This window comes from Capra hircus, chromosome 10, assembly GCF_001704415.2.
Source record: "Capra hircus breed San Clemente chromosome 10, ASM170441v1, whole genome shotgun sequence".
NCBI lineage: Eukaryota > Metazoa > Chordata > Mammalia > Artiodactyla > Bovidae > Capra > Capra hircus.
The window spans coordinates 24,285,354-24,309,239 of NC_030817.1; the positions used below are offsets into that span (position 1 = coordinate 24,285,354).

Consider the following 23,886-nt stretch of genomic DNA (forward strand, 5'->3'; position numbering starts at 1 on the left):
GGTCCAACTCTCACATCCATACATGACTACTGGAAAAACCATAACTTCGACTATGTAGACCTTTGTGAGCAAAGTGAAGTCTCTGCTTTTTATTAAAAATATACTGTCTAGGTTTGTCATGGCTTACCTTCCAAGGAAACCAGAATCTTTTAACTGCATGGCCACAGACACCATCTGCAGTGATTCCAGAGTTCAAGAAAATATGTCACTGTTTCCACATTTTCCCCATCTATTTGCCATTAAGTGATGGGACAAGACACCTCCTGTGTGTCACACTCTCCTACTCTCTATTCCCTTGAGTGAGGTTTCTTACTCAAATACGAAACTTCAGGGATTCCTATTTTATATTTTTCAGTTATTATGTGGAAAAATTTTTCACTTAAAAAAAAATATATAAATTTATTTATTTTAATTGGAGGCTATTTACTTTACAATATTGTATTGGTTTTGCCATACATCAACATGAATCCACCACAGGTATACACGTGTTTCCCATTCTGAAACCCCCTCCCTCCTCCCTCCCTGGACCATCCCTCTGGGTCATCCCAGTGCACCAGCCCCAAGCATCCAGTATCCTGCATCGAACCTGGACTGGAGATTCCTTTCACATATGATATTATACATGTTTCAATGCCATTCTCCCAAATCATCCCACCCTCTCCCTCTCCCACAGAGTCCAAAAGACTGTTCTATACATCTGTGTCTCTTTTGCTGTCTCGCATACAGGGTTATCATTACCATCTTTCTAAATTCCATATATATGCGTTAGTATACTACATTGGTGTTTTTCTTTCTGGCTTACTTCACTCTGTATAATCAGCTCCGTTTCATCCACCTCATTAGAACTGATTCAAATGTATTCTTTTTCATGGCTGAGTAATACTCCACTGTGTATATGTACCACAGCTTTCTTATCTGTTCATCCGCTGATGGACATCTAGGTTGCTTCCATGTCCTGGCTATTATAAACAGTGCTGCGATAAACATTGGGGTACACGTGTCTCTTTCAATTCTCATTTCCTCGGTGTGTATGCCCAGCAGTGGGATTGCTGGGTCATAAGGCAGTTGTATTTCCAGTTTTTTAAGGAATGTCCACACTGTTCTCCTTAGTGGCTGTACTAGTTTGCATTCCCACCAACAATGTAAGAGGGTCCCCTTTTCTCCACACCCTCTCCAGCATTTATTGCTTGTACACTTTTGGATTGCAGCCATTCTGATTGGTGTGAAATAGTACCTCATTGTGGTTTTGATTTGCATTTCTCTGATAACAAGTGATGTTGAGTATCTTTTTATGTGTTTGTTAGCCATCTGTATGTCTTCTTTGGAGAAATGTCTATTTAGTTCTTTGGCGCATTTTTTGATTGGGTCGTTTATTTTTCTGGAATTGAGCTGCAGGAGTTGCTTGTATATTTTTGAGATTAGTTGTTTGTCAGTTGCTTCATTTGCTATTATTTTCTCCCATTCTGAAGGCTGTCTTTTCACCTTGTTTATAGTTTCCTTTGTTGTGCAGAAGCTTTTAAGTTTAATTAGGTCCCATTTGTTTATTTTTGCTTCTATTTCCTGTATTCTGGGAGGTGGGTCATAGAGGATCCTGCTGTGATTTATGTTGGAGAGTGTTTTGCCTATGTTCTCCTCTAGGAGTTTTATAGTTTCTGGTCTTACGTCTAGATGTTTAATCCATTTTGAGTTTATTTTTGTGTATGCTGTTAGAAAGTGATCTAGTTTCATTCTTTTACAAGTGGTTGACCAGTTTCCCAGCACCACTTGTTAAAGTGATTGTTCGTCTTTAATCATCTGTATATTCTTGCCTCCTTTGTCAAAGATAAGGTGTCCATAGGTGTGTGGATTTATCTCTGGGCTTTTTATTTTGTTCCACTGATCTATATTTCTGTCTTTGTGCCAGTACCATACTGTCTTAATGACTGTGGCTTTGTAGTAGAGCCTGAAGTCAGGCAGGTTGATTCCTCCAGTTCCATTCTTCTTTCTCAAGATTGCTTTGGCTATTCGAGGTTTTTTGTATTTCCATACAAATTGTGAAATTATTTGTTCTAATTGAAAAATACCGTCGGTAGCTCTTTGGTTAGACACTACATATTGAGATATGCTAACCTGCTTTTTGGTTGCACACCACAGTTGACCCATCTCTATCTCTAACATTTTTAAAGTACTCTATTGGCTCAGGTAACTGAGAAGTCAATAAGGGCTTGAGTAAATGGTCAAACAATGTGACCAGGACTCAGGATCTCACTTTCTCTTCCATTTCTTAGGATTGCTTCTTTATTTATTTATTTATTGGGAGGCATTACTTTGATGGTTCAAGATAGCAATTCTTTTACAGTTATATATGTCCTCATTCATATTCAATAGAAAACAGAGAGTCTATGTTCCTAGCAGTGCCAATAAAACCTAACAGATTTTCTTATTGACCTAATTATGTGTTTCTTGAATTAAACCTGTGGCTATGTGAAATACATAGGCTGGAGGGTTAGTCAATCTCGTCCAAATCACATAAATGGGGAATGCGGTAAAGTGTTAGGAGGAGGGAACTGCAAATGGCTGCTAGAGAGGCAACTAACACATAACCACTACAAGCTTCAGGGGCATTCCTCAAGCTTCTTCGTTTCCTGAAAAAGCAACCTGTTGGTTTGGCAATGGCAAGTATTCAGATCACTAGGAACTAACTATTGAAGAGTTATTCAAATCTTTTTGGTTATTCAAATATTTTTCATGTATTAACATAACACGCAGAATATGACAACTTGAAAGCTTGGTTATGAATAGAAAACTTCCAAATATTTCAGTTTGAAAATCAGGATTCTTATTATAGTTGCTATGGTTGCTTTATAATATGAGAACACAAAAGACAGTTTGGTATATTTTGGAATGTTTATAATTTATAGTAAAGCTATAGCTGGAGAATTCAGCTGTTGACTGAAATTCTTAATCATTTTATTAACCAATATTTCCTTTTTCTACTTGGCCTCTGACTTGGCTAAGCTTGTTTCTAACCAGGTGTGGCTTGTTCAATAGATGGTTAAAGTCACCATTTGGTAGCTTATCCACCGAAAGATAACCAATACTACTTTTCCTCCTTGCATTCCACTGAAATGCTGGGTATTTTTCTTCTAAGGATTATAAACAAAATTATACTTTATTACTTTTCTTACTTTATGTTCATATCAGGGACTGAGTGTTTTTTTTTGGAAGCCATGGTCTAAATTGTCACTGCTTATTCGGTTATACTTACCAGTTTAATCTTTTCTAGCCTGACACTTTTCACAAAGTACCATTCACAGCTAATGACTGAAAGAAGTGATGAAAAAAAAGTGAAAGTATTAGTCTGACTCTTTGTGACCCCATGGACTGTAGCCCTCCAGGTCCCTCTGTCTATGGAATTCTTCAGGCAAGAATACTGGAGTGGGTAGCCATTCCCTTCTCCAGGGGATCTTTCCGACCCAGAGATCTCTTGCATTAAAGGCGGAATCTTTACTGTCTGAGCCACCAGGAAAGCTGGAAAGAAGTAATACATATCCTTAAAAGTTTCTATCTGAAGATTAGTAATATCAGCCTTTGTACAAACCCTCAACTCTCTAAATGGTTGTAATGCAAACACAGTTACAGAAAAGAAAGATGCAAAACCATAAGAAAAAAGCAAGATTGATATAAATTAAATATTATTTTGATCAATCTGTTTAGATTTTTAAAACTTAATGTGATCTTCTTACAGGATTATCTTAATTAAGGCAGGCAATATATTTAAAAGTATGTGATGAAATTACTAAATAAAAAGACTTCTGAGTCATGAATTTCTTGGAAATCATGTGATGAAAGTTCATTGCCACATACTATAAAATCTTAATGATGGTAGAGTACTTCAGGTACAGGAGAAACTATTAAATTCCTTGATGGAAGATACTCAGTGGCACTTATATTTTCAACAAAAAAGCACTAGTGAAGGTCCTTCAGAATAAAACACATCTTCTGTAATAAGTTACAGCCTACCTCTAAGGACAGGAGGTAGGCTGTATGCTTGCAAAATCATTAATGCAAAAGCCTCTTGTCTTACCGGTTCCTCTGCACTGCCTGTTGCATCATGGGAATAACTGATGAGACCAGGGATGGGCTGCTCACCGTGTGCCATGATAACAGCAGGACTGGTGTAGAATGGATGCTTCTAATGCACAACACATAACAACGATGAATACAATGACAGGAAAACATGAGACTATACAAGCAAAATGACTGGAAAGGAAAAAAGTTGAAAACAAATGGAACACTGAAATGCCCAAAATTCGCAAATGTATAATGACAAAATCAGCTTAGAATTCAGATGGTATACACTTTTTTTAAGGTTGAAACTGATGGTACTTTTAACTCTTTTAATTAAGAGTAAAAGAAAGAAAACATATGATGATTTAATAATGTACCTATTTCATCAATCAGTTCCATAAAAACAAAACAAAATGAAATAAAACAAACCTCACACATAACTTAAATACTTACTACCCTAAGTAAGGACTTAATGGATCACTGAATGGATCTGGAGATGGAATGATCCAGTTTTCAGTGAAGGAACCATCTACTGGTTGTCTGAATGGACACTTCAAAAGGATCTCTATGATTCTTTTCAATATAAATGTTCTCAAAAAGTCCTCTTATGCTAAGCTCATAGCTGAAATTTTGGAACGAGCCATAAAACTTTAGGAATTACTTCATAAACGATTAGATTACCAATCTTTACATTCTCGATCAATGAACAAGCATTACTTCCAGAAGGGATATGCTACCGTCTGAAGATTTTAAAGTATACAAGGTGGGTTATACGACATATGGTTAACAATGTAAATCATGTTCTGTGACTTTGACATGATGATGAAATTTACAGAAGTAATGTATGGTACTATTTACTGTACTAAATACTGTATGGTACTGTATGGTAGTATCTACTCCCAGAATTGCTTGAAGAGAACTTGCAATATTTTGATACTGCTTTAATAATATTTATTGCTTTATTAAATTAAAAATACAAATACCTTACATCCATTTCTTCTCCATATGACTGGTGTAAATTGTGTCCAACAGTTAAATAAGTGGTAGTTAACTGATGAAAAATCTTGTCTTTTAAAAAAATATATTAACCTTTCTCAACTAATTTCTTGAACCATCTTACCCTCTTTTGATGCTCCTTTAAGAATTTGTGAATGTTTGATGTTCTGAATACATAAACATTATATATTTAATATGATCACAAAACTGACATCTTCACAGAGTTCTTAAATGTCACATTGTTTATCATGGGAGCTATTGCTTCAATAGGTAACAGCAGAATCTTTAATGCCTCAGAACTCAAAACAAAACTTAAATGTTTCAAGAACTCAACATAATGGAGGGAATACAGCTGTAGAGTGTCATGAATATTCCAGTTCTTTTTAAAGGATGCCACACAATTGTATTTAACTTATGGAAGAACGGGATGGAAAGAGAGATGAAGCCAACACATTCACCTACGGGCCCTTCAAATCTCTGGGTCTCTCTCAGCAGGCTTACCTTGGCTGCAATGGCTGCTGCAGTTATATGTGATGAAGAACTGTCTTCTGTTGAAGCAACACCACTATCTTTCTTCTCTTCTTCCTCTTCCTCACATTGAACCCCTTTGTCTTCTGTCTGTTTATGGGGGCTAGTTGTGGGAGGAGGGGAAAGAGGTGGTGGCGGGGAAGGTAAATCTTCAAGTTCATCATGAACTTCCTTTACTTTTACAATGGCATCACGTAAAAGGTCAATGGCATGAGGTAGGGCTGGTAGTATGAACTGAAAGCATTCCTGTATGCAAGAGGAAGGAAAAAAATGAAGATAAAGTATTTTTATAGGCATGTAAAATGGGAGCAATCAAATTTATTTGTGATTTTGGATTTACTTGTGATTTTCTCTCCATCTATCTTAAGAATGAATCATATTTAATGTATTGTCTTTGCAATGTGAAATATGAAGTAAGCTGGTATATATTACAGTATTCTCCATAAGCTGAAGAACTCCACTATATAAACACACAGCAATTTTTTTTTTTAAAGTAAAACTTCTACACAACTTTGGGATTTAAAGATACATTATGAGAGAGCAGGTAACAGTTTTTACCTTTCTGGTAAAAGAAGGATACTAGAACTAACAAACCAACTGAATACTGAACTATTTTATTCAGAGAACTTAGGTTCTGATTATAATTGTAAAGTACAGATAGACAAAATTGTGCAATATGTAAAAGTAGATATAAGTTTGTGCAGCAAAAAAGTCAAAACAGTCTCTCTCTCTCTTTTTTCTTTTTTTTTGGAAGGAGGTGAAGGAAAGTATAGCATTTATTGTAGGGTGCTAATAAGTAAGGAGAATAGGCAGCTAATGCCCAAAATATGTCCATTATCACCTATTATCACCAAAAGAAAACAGGTGAGAACTTTAAAATCAGAAAGTAAGGCCAGATATATCTGGAGAGTATATTTGGGCAGAAGTCTTTCTCTTTCACATGTGAAGCAACTTACCTTCAAATCTAATATGTAAAGAAATATCAGTTACTGGAATACCTGGAAGGTAACTAACCTTTTACCCTCCTGGAAAAAAACTGTATAGTAAGGAATTTAATCAAAGAGAGGTCTGGCCTTTATTCTCTGCTTTTGGGAGGTGATCTCTAGTTCCTTATTATATCATGCCTGATAAAAGTGTTTCTGCTTGGGGGCTTTAGCCACTGAACAGTCTAACAACATGGTTTATTATGAGGGCTTTGGGAAACACGATATCAGTTTTACCTCTGGAAAGAACTGAGAATGGCTGACTAAAGGTCAACCACATGGGCAATAAGTGATCAAGTTCCAACAAAAACTCTGAACACCAAAGGTAAAGGAGAGTTAGCATAGGTAAAGGAGAGTATGCATAGTTAGCAATGTTTTATGTGTGTTGTCTTATATTGGGCTTCCCCAGCGGCTCAGCAGTAAAGAATCCGCCTGCAATGCAGGAGAAACAGGTTCATTCCTTGGGTCAGAAAGATCTCCTGGAGGGGGAAATGACAACCCATTCTAGTATTCTTGCCTGGGAAATTCCAGGGATAGAGGAACCTGGTGGGCTACAGTCCAAGGGGTTACAAAGAGTCAGACATGACTTAACGACTAAACAGCAACAACAACGGTCTTATGTTAACAGGAGGTGATGCTATCTATGACTCCATTAAAGAGAATGACCACAAGTTCCCTGACTGTTACCTCACTTAGACTCTGCCATATATATTCCTTTCCTTGGCTGATTTCATCTTGTATTCTTTCCCTGTGATGTAATATACTCATGAGTATGACAGCTTTAAGTGAGTTCTGTGAGTCCTTCTAGTGAATTATTGAAAGTGAGGGTGATTTTAGAAATCCTCTCAATTGTAATTGATGACAGAAGTGAGGTTAGTCTTGTGGAGTGCTCCACAAGAAATTAGCTGGCTAACTTCTGCAGCTGGTCAAAACTCCTTACAGTTGGTATTAAGAAGTGAGATTTGACAGAAACAGCCTGACTCACTGAAACTTGTGACCCAGGAAGAGGAAGGAAGAGAATGTGGGGGATAACGAATCTTTAGAGTCTCAAAGAATACACACTCACCCAAAGAACGGAATTGTAGCTGTACTGCAATTAGTTACTGTAAACAAAATTAGCAGTTAAATTTGAAAATGAAAGATCTAACTCCTAAGGAGTCACATCAATACACAAACAATAAATGGTATCTGTACTAGCTAAAACAAAAGTAATGGAGAATGTTGGGGTGGATCCTGAGGCTGGGTCAAGCTTGGCTTCTGGATGGTCTGACACATAGCTGCTAGCCTCAGAGCTGCTTCCCATGGAAAAATTTATGTTGAAGCAATAAATAGTAAATAAAGTTGGACTGATTCATAAGAAAATGGGGAAAGAGAAACAAGAGATTCCAGGGACTTGTCCTAGCAGGGTGGAAACACTTACATGGTTATTAAGAAATATATGAATGGAGCGAGTATTAATGGGGGCAAAACAGATGTCTTAAAGAAGCACTGTTGTGTTGAGTGGACAGATGGGAGACCTGCTGATCTCCTAACATTAAGAGATCCTAAGCAAATTTCGTTTTACACTTGTTTGGCAGAATTTAGAAAGATAGAAGGCAACGAAACCTTACCTTGAATCACCTTAAGTGATGGTCCCATAATCTAATCAATATGAGGTATGACAAAACGGTCTGGATTCCTTGGCCCAAGCCAGGCCTTGGAATTCCAAGGCCACATGCACACAAATGGCTAAACTCATTCGGAGACAGATAAGAGACTTTTCTGGGACTCCTTGACATGGGGGCTCCATGTACTGTGATTCTAAAACCTGTTGAAATCCTAATGGGAGGTGGGAGGAGTATAGTTAGAATGGGAGGCTATGGGAATGCAGCAGTTGATGGGATTAAGGTAAACATTTAGACGAGAATTACAATGTTTGGACAGTGAACTTTATGTGAATGGTGAATTTCTACCTGAATGTATTATGAGGATGCATGTTGTGTCTGGAGAATTTATCCCCTATCTCACACTGTAAAACAGGAGGCATGTAAATCCAGTCTTCTACTTGGACATGCTAAATGGGACCACACAGATTATTAATTTGCTGTACAAAAGCCTTGTGTGGCATGCAGACTAGGGCTTATAGCAAAAACCTGTGAGTGCCACTCAATAACTGCTGGAATTATGGACCAAAAAATTTCCATTTGAGAGACAATTACTACTTGTTATTGGACTTTAACTGAGACTGTCCTTATGACTAAAGGACATACAAAAACTCTGAAACCTGAAATATCTATAATGTCTTGGTAATTTCAGAGAAAAGCTCTAATGAGGAAGGAAGGCAATGCCCAGGAGAGTTCCATAATAAAATGGAAATGTTGCATATAGAATCATGCTACCAGGAGAATGCAAGGAGGTACTCACGAGCAGGCAGCCTCTTTTCACCTAGGGCTGACTTCGGAACCACCTGAGGAGCTGCTGGATCCTATGGCCACTTGGCCCACTTGGGCGGTGCCCTATAAACAGCTTTCTACTGATCAACAAAGAGCTGCTTGGTTTATGGATGGCAATTCCAAGGTGAAGGGACAGCATCCTGTTTGGAAGGCCGCCACTCTGATTGAAGAAGGTAAAAACAAATCAGCTCCATGGGCTGAACTGCTTGTTTGCCCCTATGTTTGGGTTTTTACTGACTCATGGGAAGTGTTCAAATGGCCTAGTCATATGGTCAGGCAGATGGGCAATGGAAAACTGGTCTATTAAAGGGACACCTGTATGGAGTATGGCTCTATGGAAATCACTGGGAATGTAATGGGTATATTAAAGTAGATTGTTAATGCCCATCAGAAGAATTCCCTTTCAGAATTGGAAGTTGACTGGTACTGGAGAGCAGATATCCTGGTATACTTTCTTGACATGGCCACCTGGGCCCATGAGAAGAGTGGACACTAGGGGCCTATAGAAGGCAGAAACGGGCTGAATCTAGATATATTCCTCTTACACTATGAGGCACAAATGCCAAAAGAACTGTTTTGTCTGCTATAAAGAGAGACAGAGACGGCAGAGGGCTATGCAGCGAATTCCCCAAGGGAAAAGTCCTACATATACCTGGCAAGCTGGGCTGAAGTTGTTAGTCCAACTAACTACAAATCGGTACAAGGCTACAAATGAGGTCTACTAGGTATAGACACTTACTCTGGATGAGCTTTGTTTATTCCAGAGTAGATACACACGCTCAACAGACTATAAAAGGACCAGGACAAAAGATATTGTGTCAGTGACTGTGGAGGCACACATCTTTAGACCAAGGAACACACTTTCATCTTCAGAGCAATAATATGATAGAAAACTGAAATTGAAACACTTGTTGTCTAAAATGGGAGGAGATAAATGCATAAAGCTTTCATTAGTGTATGATCGTACTCAACATTAGGGAGGTTAAGTGAGTGTTCTCTCCGGACAGATTCGTCTGCTTTTCTGCTAAGGGGGGATGAAAAAGGATGTTTGTATACAACTACACTTTTCTCTTTACAATTCTCCTTTTTCTTTCTTCCCCATATCACCTGAACGCTATTCTTTTCTATGTGATGTAGTGGTCTGAGGACCAGGGCTGTAACTGTGGGTGCCAGAGGCAGGGATGATTCTTAGGCTGAAACTGTTAACTATACTTTTAAATCTTTGTCAGAATTCCTAAGGATCTGATGGTGCAGACTATGTCTTACTCCATCTGGCCAAACTGGGCTTAAGAGTAAATGCAATTATATTGCCTGGTGTTTCAGAGTGCCCACTAACTCTGTACCTATGTAACCTTATCTTAAATAAATGGAATGGATTGAGAGGAAAGTACTTGTTGAACTAGTATTACCGATGGGCCATCTGGACCAGCCCAGTGGCCAAATCAAGTGTCTCATTCGAGATGTTCTAAGGAAATGCTTGAATATAAATGGAGAGAAGGAGAAATGGTAGTTGAAGGTAAAGGAATGAGTTTAAAGGGGTTATGCAGCAGGGAAATTCAATATTACTTTGGTGCCTCAAAAGCAGCTTAAAACAAGAGATGATATTTTTTCTTGGCTCAGCTGTAGCAAATGCTAGAAAGGGAAAAGGCATAGGTTGCTTTTGGAACCTGACAAGTCTGTAAACCTGAGGAGCATTGCTCTGGGATACATCTTGATCATGTGATATGATGAAAACTAGGTTAACTGTTACTGTTTGTATAGGACTCCAGTAATGTTTCAGTATCTTTTGACTCTCATTTTTCAGGTTATATTTACTACTATACTACGATATAATACAAGCATTGTTAGTAAAATTATACTGCTGATATTGATGGCCATGTATACTGGGGATCTGAGTTAAAGCCTTCTCAATGAGAAATGACTGGCCTGAGCAAGAGAACTGTTGGTAACTGTTCTATGGTAAACAGTTCTGTGTGAATGTATCATAAGGTACAGTAACAGAAGATCAAGGTGGAAAATTGGTAAATGAGTACAAAAATATGAAAATTTGTATAATGGCTTTAGAGGATGAATTACTCGTTTCTCTGATTTTAGTCCTATCTCTCTCTGGCTCCTCCAAATCTTAGGCATATTCATACTACTATTGTTGTTATGTCTATAATATAGATGCTATAGTAAATATAGATGCTCAGCCAGACAAATATTATTGTTTAGTTGTAAGAAAGCCTTAGCCATAGCCAGGGGGTAGCTTGTATAATGAAAATTTAACTTTACCCAAAGAGAATCTGGCCTATGCCCTTAGTTACTGGGAAATGAAAGGAGTGCCTTTTTTCTGTCTGGAAACTTTTGCTACCAGGCAGTCTAACAGTGTGATTTATTATGGAGACTTTGGGAAATGTGAGTTTTGGCTCTGGTAAGTGTTGCAGACTGCAAGTATTAGCCCAGCCTCTGGGAAATGCAAGAGACTAAAGGTCAGCCATACGGGCAATATATGATGTACCTCAATAAAAAACTATGGATGCTAAGGACTTAGAGCTTCCCTGATAAGCAGTAAGCCTTGTGTCGTTACAGACTGATGCCAAGAGAATAATGTGTTCACGACTCCACAGCGAGAAGATATTAGAAGCTCTTCTCCATTTGGTATTTCTTTATTCTGTCTTATGCACCTCTTTCCCAAGTTGATTTTAATCTGTATCCTTTCCATATAATAAACCATAACTATGAGTATACCACCTTTCAATGAGTTCTCTGAATCCATCGAGTGAATTATTGAAACAGAGGGTGGTTTTGGGAATGCACTGAACTGCAAGTGGTGTCAGAAGTGAGGTCTTGTGGAGGGCTCCAACTTCTTGTATGACTAACTCTCACAGCTGGCCAAAATTTCTCAAACTAAACCATATAAATCTGAAGACTGCTTACCTGAGATCCTTTCTTGCTACCTGGCAAGTTAATTATGAGAGTTTTCCCTCTGATTCCACATACAGGCCTGGAAGGGAAAAGAAACTGTATGAGTACTAACTTAGCATGATGGCTGGTTTAAATACTTTCAACAACAAAGACCAATCATTGTTTTTATACGTGAACAATTTTTTTAGGAATAAAACTGTTACAGCTAAATATTTACCAAGTATTATACAAAATGGGCACTCTCTCTGGCTGAGGTTTTTGTAACAATGGTTAGTGTGGTGGATTAGAAAAATGCACTGAACATGATATCAGAACAAATTAGCCACTTTAAAGAAATAATGGCCAAATTATCTTCTTTCTCTAACTTCAGCTTTTTCATATCTCTTACAGTTCTAAGAATTCAATGAGCTAGCATACTAAAAATGACTAATATAGTAATGTCTATGTTCAAAAGTCTAACACATAAGGCACTCTGGCATTGAGTGAGATGTTTACACTCTTGCTTCTCAGGAAGTCTATACGTTTTAAAGTAAGAATAGACTTTTGGACTCAGTGGGAGAAGACGACGGTGGGATGATTTGAGAGAATAGCACTGAAACATATACACTACCATACGTAAAACAGATAACCAGTGCAAGTTTGATGTATGATATAGGGCACCCAAAGCTGGTGCTCTGTGTCAACCTGGAGGGATAAGGTGGGGAGGGAGACAGCAGAGGAGTCCAGGATGGAGAGGACACATATATACCTACGGCCGATTCATACTGATATATGTCAAAAACTATCACAATATTGTAAAGTAATTATCCGTCGATTAAAATAAGTAAATAAACTTTAAAAAAGTGAGACAGGTCTCTCATAGATCAATAGCACTGGGGAGAATTCAGAGACCACAACTATTAACTGATAAATTGATAAACAAGAGTCAATTTAAAGTATAAAGGTCTTTCAAAGTTCACTGTAAATTTTCAGGTCACTTTAAAACCAAGTGGTTAGATAAAAAACATAAGCAGTTGAGAAGTATGAAAGCTGGAATAAAGAGCTGAAGGCCTAGATTTCAAATGAGAGTTTGAATCATGCTCTTCCAATAATTGGCTATGTGACTCTGACCTGGTAACATATAATTTCCATTATTTGAAAATAAAAGGACTAGATTCAATTAGTCTATTTCTAAAATTTTATAACTCAGGTTGTAAGTCACATAAGAATATTTTTCTACAACTTTTAACTGAGTTTCTTATTCAACTTTTTGAAATAATCTAAAATTGTCTTGTATTTTATTGTTTTTTCTTATCATACAAAGTGCTCATAGCTATTTAAAACTGTCCATACAGCTTTCCTTTTAATTGAGATATAACTGACAACACTATATTAATTTTAGGTGTACAACAGGATGATTTGATATATGTATATATTATGGAATGATGGCCTGCCAGGCTCCTTTGTCTATGGGATTTTCCAGGCAAGAATACTGGAGTGGACTGCCATTTCCTTCTCCAGGGGATCTTCCTGATCCAGGGTTAGAACCGCGGTCTCCTACGTCGCAGGCAGATTCTTTACTGACTGAGCTACGAGGGAAGCCCAGTCAACTCTCTGTGTTTATGAGTTGATTATTATTAGAGTGCATATACAACTGAAATCATATAGTTTTTGTCTTTGTCTGATCTATTTCACTTGGCACAATAGACTCAAGGTCCATTCATACTGTTACAAGTAGCAAGATTCCATTTTTTTATGACTAATATCCTATAGCATATATATACCTCTTTTTCTTTATTCATTCATCCATTAATGGACACTTAGGTTGTTTCCAGGTCCTGGCAATAATGCTGCAGTAAAGGTGGAAATGCAGATATCTTTTCGAGATAGTGATTCTACTTCCTTTGGATAAATATCCAAAAGATGAATTGCTGGATCAAATGATAGTTTTATTTTTAATGTTTTTAGGAACTTCCATACTGTTTTTCCACAGTGGCTGCACATAATTACACTGCCACCAATAGTGTATGAGGGTTCCCTTTTTTGCACATCCTCTCAAACACTTGTTGTATTCTAATGGGTATGAAGTGATATCTCTTTGTGGTTCTGAGTTGCACTTTCCTAACTAGTGATGTGGAAAATCTTCTGATGTGCCTGTTGGCTATTTGTATACCTGCTTTGGAAGAGTGTTTATTCAGAACCTCTGCCCATTTTTTAATTAAAAAAAAATTGTTGTTGTTCTTTATAAATTTTGAGTATCAACCACTTATAGACACATGATGTGCAAGTATCTTCTGCCATTTGGTAGCCTGTATTTTCATTTTGCTGATGGCTTCTTTTGCTGTGCAGAGCTTTTTAGTTTGACGTAGTCCCATGTGGTTACTTTTAATTTTGCTTCCTTTGCTTGAGAATACATATCCAGAAAGATATTGCTAAAACTAATGTCAAAAGCATACTGCCCATGATTTTTTTCTGGAGTTTTATGGTTTCAGGTCTTACATTCAAGTCTTTAATCCATTTTTATTAATTTCTTTGTACAATGTAAGACAGGGTCTAGTTTCATTCTTTTGCATGTGCTATCTGGTTTTCCCAATACTCCTTTCTCCATTTTATGTGCTTTGTTCCTTTGTTGCAAATTAACTGTCTATATATCTATGGGTTCACTTTTGAGCTCTCAAATTCTGGGCTTTTCTTCCAATATTAAGCTGTTTTGATTGTTACAGATTTGTAGTATAATTTGAAATGAGGGAATGTAATATCTTCAGTTTGATCATTTTTCTCAAGATTGCTTTGGTTATCCAAGGGTCTTCTGCTATTTTTTACAAATTATAGGATTTTTTTGGTTTTATTTCTATGAAAAATATCATTGTATCTTGATGGGGATTCCATTGAATCTACAGGTTGCTTTAAGTAATTTGTACATTTTAACAATGCTAATTCTTGCAATTCATTAACATGGACTATCTTTCCATTTCTTTGTGTCTTATTCAGTTTCTTTCAACATGTCTTATAGTTTTCACTTCCATGGATTAAAATCTTCCTAAGTATTTTATTCTTTGTGGCAATTGTAAAATGAATGGTTTTCTTAATTTCTCATTATGCTAGTTCATTCTTAGTGTAGAGAAATGCAACAGATTTTTGTATGTTTATTTTTATCCTGCAAGTTTATTTCATTCATTTATTATTATTGAAACATGTATAATATCATATATGAAACAAAGTGCCAGTCCAGGTTCGATGCATGATACAGGATGCTTGGGGCTGGTGCACTGTGATGACCCAGAGGGATGGTACGGGGAGGGAGGTGGGAGGGGGGTTCAGGATGGGGAACATGTGTATATCCATGGTGGATTCATGTTGATATATGGCAAAACCAATACAATATTGTAAAGTAATTAGCCTTCAATTAAATAAATTTATAATAAAAATATTATTTTTAATAGCTTTTCTATGGAATCTTTAGGGTTTTCTATATATAAAATCATGTCATCCACAAATACTGACAGTTTTACTTCTTCCTTTCCAATTTGGACTTTTATTTCTTTTTCTTACTTAATTGCTCTAGCTAGAATTTCACCACCATGTTGAGTAAGAATGGCAAGAATGGGTATCCTTGTCTTGGTCTCAGTCTGAGAGGAAAATCTTTCAGTTTTTCACTACTGAGTATGTTAGTTGTGGGTCTGTCATATATGGCCTTTATCATACTGATGTATGCTCCTTCCATCTCATTGTATTTTACTTTAATGATAAATAGGTGTTGACTCTTGTCAAATGCTTTTTTCTTGCATCTATTGATAAAATGATCATGATTTTTATCCTTCATTTCTGTTAAAGTGTTGTATTTATGTTGATTGATTTGTGTTTATTAAACTATCTTTATATCCCTGGAGTAAATTCTATTTGACCATGGTGTATGATCCTTTTAACATTGTTATATTCATTTGCTAATGTTTTGTCTAGATGTTTTGCATCTAAGTTCATTAGACATATTGGCCTGTAATTTTCTTTTTGTTGTCCTTGTCTGATTTTGGTATTAGAGTAATGTTGGCTTATAAAAAGAGTTATAAGCGCTCCCTTTTCTTCTAGTGTTTGGAAGAGTTTGAGAAGAACTGGTACTAGTTCTTTAAACGTTTGATAGGGACTTCCCTGGCGGTCCAGTGGTTAAGACTTCACCTTCCAATGCAGGGGGTGAGGGTTCAATCCCTGGCAGGAGTTAAGATTCCACATGCCTTGGAGCCAAAAATAAATAAATAAATATATAAAACATAAATGTTTGATAGAATTCACCAATTAAGTTGTTTTGTACTGGATGCTATTTCTTAGGAGGTTTTTGATTACTGTGTCCATCTCCCTACTAGTGAGAGATCTCTTCATTTGCATGGATTCAGTCTTGAAAAAAATGTATGATCCTAAGAGTCAACCCATTTCTTAGAGGTTGCCTAATTTTTTGATCTATAACTGTTCAGTCTTCTCGTATAATCCTTTATATTTCTGTGATATTATTTGCAATTTCTCCTTATTTCTGATTTTATAAGCCAGTCTAGCTAAAGGCTTGCCAATTTTGTTTTATCTTCCAAGAACTATTTCTTAGTTTCATTAAATTTTTCTATCGCCTTTTTAGTCTCTACTTCATTTATTTTTGCTCTGATTTTTATTTTCTCCCTTATATTGATGTTAGACTTTCTACCCCCACCCCACCCAGTTCCTTTAGGTATAAGGTTAGACTTTTGATTTGAGATATTTCTTCTTTCTTGAGGGAGACCGTATTGCTATAAACCTCCTTCTAAGTATGGCTTTTGCTCTTTCCCATAGATTTTTATACGTTGTATTTTCACTTTTATTTGTGGTCAGGTATTTTTTGATTTCTGCTTTTGATTTTTTCATCGACTCACAGCTGTTCAGTAGCATGTTGTTTAGTCTCCATGTATTTGTGATTTTTCCAGTTTTCCTCTTGTATTAATAGTTGATCATGGCATAGTGGTGAAAAATATGCCTAATATGATTGTAATATTTAAATTTATTGAGACTTGCTCTGTGTTTCAACATATGGTATATTCTTAATAATGGTCCAGGTGCCTTAAAGAAGAATATCAATTTTCATTCAGTCCTTTATGATTTGGATGACTTATTTCTTTTCCTTGTCTAATTGCTCTGGCTGGGACTTCCATTACTATGTTGGATAAAAGTGGAAATGGTGGCTGTCTGTATTTTGTCCTTGATCTTAGAGGAAAAGTTTTCAGTTTTTCACCACTGAGTATGTTACTTGTGGTCTTGTCATGCTGACTGATTTGTGGATGATAGCAATTTCTCCACATCTTCTAGGTTGTCCAGTTTGTTGTGTTTAATTGTACATAGTAGTCTCATGATTCTTTGTGTTTTTGTAGTATCAGTTAAAACATCTCCTCTTTCATTTATAATTTTATTTATTTAAATCCTCTTTTTCTTAATGAGTCTAGCTAAAGGCTTATCCATCTTGTTTATCTTTTCAGAGATAAACCCAAGCTTCCTTTTAAGAGGGAAGCTCAGAGTGCTCAATCTCTACTTTAAGAAAGTGGTAAGAGCTTAAAGAAACAACCACTTCAAAGAATTTAAAAAAAAATCAAAACTACAATGAGATATCACCTTAATAGTGGTCAGAATGGCCATCATCAAAAAATCTACAAACAATAAATGCTGGAAAGGGTGTGGAGAAAACAGCCCTCTTGCACTCTTGGTGGGAATGTAAATTGATACAGCCTCTATGAAAGACAGCATGGAGATTCCTTAAAAAAACTAGGCATAAAACTACCATATGACCCAACAATCCCACTACTGGTCATATACCCTGAGGAAATCATAACTGAAAAAGACACATGTATCCCAATGTTCACTGCAGCATTATTTACAATAGGTGGGACATGGAAGCAACCTACATGTCCATCGACAGATGAATGGATAAAGAAGCTGTGGTACATATGTACAATGGAATATTACTCAGCCATAAGAAGGAATGCATTTGAATCAGTTCTAATAGGGTGGATGAACCCAGAGCCTATTATATAGAGTGAAGTAAGTAAGAAAGAGAAAAGTAAATACCATATAGTAATGCATATATATAGAATACAGAAAGATGGTACTGATGAATCTATTTGCAGGGCAGCAGTGGAGATGCAGACACAGAGAACAGACTTGTGGACATGGTGTGGGGTAGGGAGAGAAAATGGTGGAACGCATGGATAGAGTACCATGGAAATATACACTCTATATGTAAAACAGATAGCCAGTGGGAATTTGCTGTACGACTAAGGGAACTCAAGTTGGAGCTCTGTGACAACCTAGAGGGATGGGATGAGGTGGGTGGAGGTTCAAGAGCAAGGGTACATACCTATACCTATGGCTGATTCATGTTGATGTATGGCAGAAACTAACAAACAACAGTAAAGCAATTATCCCTCAATTAAAAAAAAAAAATAAAGAACTAAGCCTGCAGTGGAAAGAAGGCGATAACAAGGACCAGAGTGGAAAAGAAAAATGAAATGGAGACTTAGAAGATAATAGAAAAAACTAGCGAAATGAAGACCTGGTTCTTTCCATTGGTTGTTTAGTAGCATGTTGTTGAATCTTTATATATTTGTGAATTTCCAATTTTCTTCTTATAATTGATTTCTCAGTCCAGTTCAGTCGCTCAGTCGTGTCTGACTCTTTGCGACCCCATGAATCGCAGCATGCCAGGCCTCCCTGTCCATCCCCATCTCCCGGAGTTCACTCAGACTCACGTTCATCGAGTCGGTGATGTCATCCAGCCATCTCATCCTCTGTCGTCCCCTTTTCCTCCTGCCCCCAATCCCTCCCGCCCCCAATCCCTCCCAGCATCAGAGTCTTTTCCAATGAGTCAACTCTTCGCATGAGGTGGCCAAAGTACCGGAGTTTCAGCTTTAGCATCATTCCTTCCAAAGAACACCCAGGGCTGATCTCCTTTACAATGGACTGGTTGGATCTCCTTGCAGTCCAAGGGACTCTCAAGAGTCTTCTCCAACACCACAGTTCAAAAGCATCAATTCTTCGGTGCTGAGCTTTCTTCACAGTCCAACTCTCACATCCATATATGACCACTGGAAAAACCATAGCCTTGACTAGACGGACCTTTGTCGGCAACGTAATGTCTCTGCTTTTCAATATGCTACCTAGGTTGGTCATAACTTTCCTTCTAAGGAGCAAGTGTCTTTTAATTTCTAGTTTCACACTATTGTGGTCAACAAAGATGCTTGATAGGATTTTAATCTTAAATTTCAAGATTTGTATTTTGGCTTAAAACGTGATTTATTCTGGAGAATGTTCTATGTTCACTTAAGAAGAATGTGTATTCTGTTGCTTTCCATCAGAAAGGGTCATTAGGGTCATAAGCCTAATGGTAACCATATAGCAAAAACCTATGGTAAATAACGCAAAAGATAAACAAAAAGGGATCTAAGCATACTACTATCAAAAAATCATTAAATCCAAAAGGAGGGGAAAAAAAAAAAGGAAGGGAGTAAGAGAAAAAGAAGGTAACAATGGAATTATGAAACAGCAAGAAAACAATTTTTAAAATGGCAGTAAGTCCATACTTACCAATAATTACTTTAAATGTAAACAAATAAATTCTCCAATCAAAACATACAATAGCTGAATGAATTCAGCTAGAGGGTCATTTAAGACCAGTGTTTCTTTACTGATTTTCTGTCTGGATGATCTCTCCAGTGATGAAAGCAGAGTACTGAAATCTCTAATTACTCTTTTGCTGTCTATGTCTCCCTTAAGGTCTGTTAATACTGCTTTATATACTTTATATATATAAGTGCTCCTTAGTTAGGTACCTAAATATTTACAAATGTTATTTCCTCTTGTTGGATTGATCCCTTTATTATTATACAGTGATCTGTCTCTTATTATAGTCTTTTGCTTGAAGTTTATTTTGCCTGATACAATTATAGCTATCTCAGCTTTCTTTTGTGTTTCATTTGCATGGATATCTTTTTCCATCCTTTATAGGTTTTTGCTACATGGTTACCATTAGACTTATGTATAATATCTTTTACTTATAAGTCTATTTTAAGCTGATAACAACTTAAGTTCAAACACATTCCAAAGCTCCACATTCTGATTCCACTGTGTTTACCGTTTTTGATGTTGCAATTTGTATCTTTTTAATTAGCATATTTACTAACAAATTACTGTACTTACAGTTATTTTTACTATTTTAACCCTTCACACTAGATTTATAAGTGGTTAATCTACCACCTTTACTACATTAAATTATTCTAAACTATCTATTTACCTTTACCAGTAGGTTTACAATTTCATATACTTTCCTGTTAGCATGCTTTCATTTCAGGTTAAAGAAGTGCCCTTAAGCTTTGTTGAAAGGCCAGTCTAGTGGTGCTCAACTCCTTCAGCTTTTGCATGACTGGAAAATTCTTCATCTTTCCTTTATAACCCTGAAGGACAACTCTCTTGTGTAAGTATTCTCTGTAGACAGTTTTCCCTCTTCAGCACTTTAAATGCATCATGTCACTCCTTTAAAGCCTGCAAAGTTTCTGCTAAAAAATCTGTGTGTGCATGTTAAGTTGCTTCAGTAGTGTCTGACTCTTTGCAACCCAATGGACTGTAGTCCTCCAGGCTCCTCTGTCTGCGGGGATTCTCCAGGGAAGAATACTGGAGTGGGTTGCCATGCCCTCCTCCAGGGGATCTTCCCAACCCAGGGATTGAACCCGTGTTTCCTGTGGTTCCTGCAATGCAGGAGGATTCCTTGCCACTGAGCCACCAGGGAAGCCCACTAAAAAATCTACTGTTGGTCTTACAGAAGTTCCCTTATATATAAAAAGGTGTTTTTCGTGCTTCCCTTCTTGTTTTTAATAATTTTTGACAACGTAATTAATGTGTTTTTTTGTGGGTGAGTCTCTTTGGATTCATCTTTACTGGAACTCTCTGGATGTCCTGGATCTGGATGTCTGTTTCCCAGGTTTGGGACATTTTCAGCCATTAATTATTTCTTCAGATAGGTTTTTGTCCTTTCCTTTTTTCTCTCTCTGGGATTCTTATAATATGAATAGTATTCTGCTTGATGTTGTCCTATAAGTTCCTTAAGCTAGCTGTACTCTTTTTCTTCCTGTTACTCTTTTGGATGGGTTCCATTGCCCTGTCTTCAAGAGTTCCATTGCCCTATCCCTCATCCTTTCTTCTACTGCTATTGACCGTTTCTAATGAAATTTTCAATTCAGTTATTGTATTCTACTTTCTTATATTCTGTCAAAGTCTCACTTTGGACTTGCATTGTTCTCCTGACCTTGGTAAGCACCTTTATGACCATTACTGTGAACATTTTTTCCCAGATAAACCACTTATCACTGTTTCATTAACATTTCTTTTTCTTTTCTTTTCTTTTTTTTTTAAGTTTTGCCTTTTAGGTAGAAAGAGTTTGATTAATACATGCCTCTGGGATCTTTGTTATTTTACAAAGTAGTTCACTCTGTCAGCATTCACGTCATTTCTTTTTCTAAGTATAGTAGTCATAAATTTATCCTTATGAAGAATGATGTTGCATCTATATACATTTCTAATTTATCAACTATTACAAAAATTGGAATATATTTCCCAAAATATAACTATTTTGTAAGAATGTTTCCAAGAATGTTCCAAGTTTTAACTCCCTCCATCACAAGGTTAGTGACAAATTAAAATGCAGTAAATACTTTTAATTCCAATATTTTGGTCATTAAGCCCAGGCCTGTTATACCTTCAATAATACTTCATCTTCTCTATATTGATACCCAAATAGCAGTGTTAACAAAGCTAAGGAAGCAAACTTCTATCTGTACTGTATGTACATAATAGTTGTAATACTCAGACCACTATTTCTGTGTATGTATTATGTATATATGTATGATATAATTAAAAGACTAAGTATACAGCCAGAGAAACTGTTTTTTTTCTCCTCAATCTTTTTGACTCTTTGGCCTTTTATTTTGTCCCCTCCAAAATTAGATTACACTTAACAAAAGTCCTTTGTTTCCTTCTCTTTGAATGTTTAAAAATTAGTTAGCTTTTTCATCTCTGGAATATTCAGAGTTATTGTAAGAAGAAAGTCCTTTTTATTTATTTAGACTTTTTAGGTTAAGAAGTTATTTTTACAAACACTATTTAATGATTTTTAAAACCACAAGCACCATATTCTTCAGTTTAGCTCAGTTCAGTTGCTCAGTCGTGTCCGACCCTTTGTGGACCCCATGAATCACAGCATGCCAGGCCTCCCTGTCCATCACCAACTCCCAGAGTTCATCCAAACCCACGTCCATCGAGTTGGTGATGCCATCCAGCCATCTCATCCTCTGTTGTCCCCTTCTCCTCCTGCCCCCAATCCCTCCCAGCATCAGCGTCTTTTCTAATGAGTCAACTCTTCTCATGAGGTGGCCAAAGTACTGGAGTTTCAGCTTCAGCATCATTCCCTTCAAAGAAATTCCAGGGCTGATCTCCCTCAGAATGGACTGGTTGGATCTCCTTGCAGTCCGAGGGACTCTCAAGAGTCTTCTCCAGCACCACAGTTCAAAAGCATCAATTCTCCAGCACTCAGCTTTCTTCACAGTCCAACTCTCACATCCATACGTGACAACTGGAAAAACCATAGCCTTGACCAGATGAACCTTTGTTGGCAAAGTAATGTCTCTGCTTTTGAATATACTGTCTAGGTTGGTCATAACTTTTCTCCCAAGGAGTAAGCGTCTTTTAATTTCATGGCTGCAGTCACCATCTGCAGTGATTTTGGAGCCCCCGAAATAAAGTCTGACACTGTTTGCACTGTTTCCCCATCTATTTCCCATGAAGTGATGGGACCAGATGCCATGATCTTCGTTTTCTGAATGCCAAATTTATCAAACAACTTATTAAGTTTAATTAAGTTAAACTCACTAAACCTGTAGTAAGTATTATAGGATAAATGCAACCCAATTCCTTAAGGAGTTTACAACTATAACACAGATCACGAAAGCACATAAACAACTAGTGATGACAGAAATTATCCTAAAATACCATGAGATCAAAATAAAAGCAGTAAATGTCTATGTGATGGTGGTGAAGTATGTCTTTATGGAAGAGATAGCACTTGAATGATTTTATAAAGGAAAATATTTTAATAGGTAGAAAAGGGAGGTAAAGGCAAGAAAAAGAGGACAGCTTTAAGTGGAGAGGGGAAAAAGTAAAACATAGAGACAAAAAAAGCACCAAGTACTTTTTCTGTATATGAAGTCCTTCATATAGTCAGAGTACATTGTACTTAAAGGAGTAATGTGAGATAAGTCCCAGTGGAAAGATGGTACAATCTGAAAGATCAATAGTTCTCAATGTGTGGTGTCTGCACCAACAACATATATACATCATTCGGTAATCTGTTAATCTGTTAGAAATGTAAAACCTCCCACACTGCCCTTCTCCTTTCCTCTCTGTAATTGAACCACTAAATCAAAAACTATGGGGTGCAATCCAGCACTTCCTATCTTACTAAGTTCTCTAGTTGTTTTGTTCCACTTGAGAACTACTGTAATGAAGTATGCTTGAATCTTGGTACTGCTATTTATTATCAGTATAAATTTGCCTTTATAGTATTCTAGGATGCACAACAGATTTCCCAACCTGGGGATCTGGCAAAATGATTGAGAACTCCCAGGGAAACAGATGTTTGGAGGGAACAACAAAATATTGTGCACATGAAGACCCAGGAAAAAGAAGCAGTGACCCCACAAGAGACTGAGCCAGGCTAGACTGAGAGTCTGGGAATCTCTGGCAGAGGCGTGGGTTGACAGCAGACTGCTGAGGGGTCAGGGGCACTGACTACAATAGTCCTGGGGGAGCTGTGGTGTGCTGGCATAAGTCTTCCTGAAGGAGGCTGCCATTACTGGCATTACCCCTACCACAGTTTGGCCTAAGGCCAAACTATAGGGAAGGAACATAGCCCCATACACCAGCAGAAAATTGGATTAAAGATTTACTGAGCATGGCCC

At 37.0% G+C, this 23,886-nt stretch overlaps 1 protein-coding gene across 4 annotated transcripts in view; it reads right to left on the reverse strand.

Annotated features, from left to right (window-relative positions):
• Positions 1–23,886, reverse strand: part of GPHN (gephyrin) — a 551,792-nt gene that overhangs the window by 229,529 nt on the left and 298,377 nt on the right. For 2 of the 4 annotated variants that reach the window (XM_018054057.1, XM_018054055.1), the window contains exons 6-8: positions 11,909–11,975; positions 5,548–5,820; positions 4,067–4,174 (exon numbers count right to left, since the gene is read on the reverse strand). In XM_018054057.1, the coding sequence (XP_017909546.1) occupies positions 4,067–4,174; positions 5,548–5,820; positions 11,909–11,975 (448 nt within the window). The remainder of the gene's footprint in view (positions 1–4,066; positions 4,175–5,547; positions 5,821–11,908; positions 11,976–23,886) is intronic. The other 2 variants (XM_018054058.1, XM_018054056.1) reach the window with 1 other exon arrangement.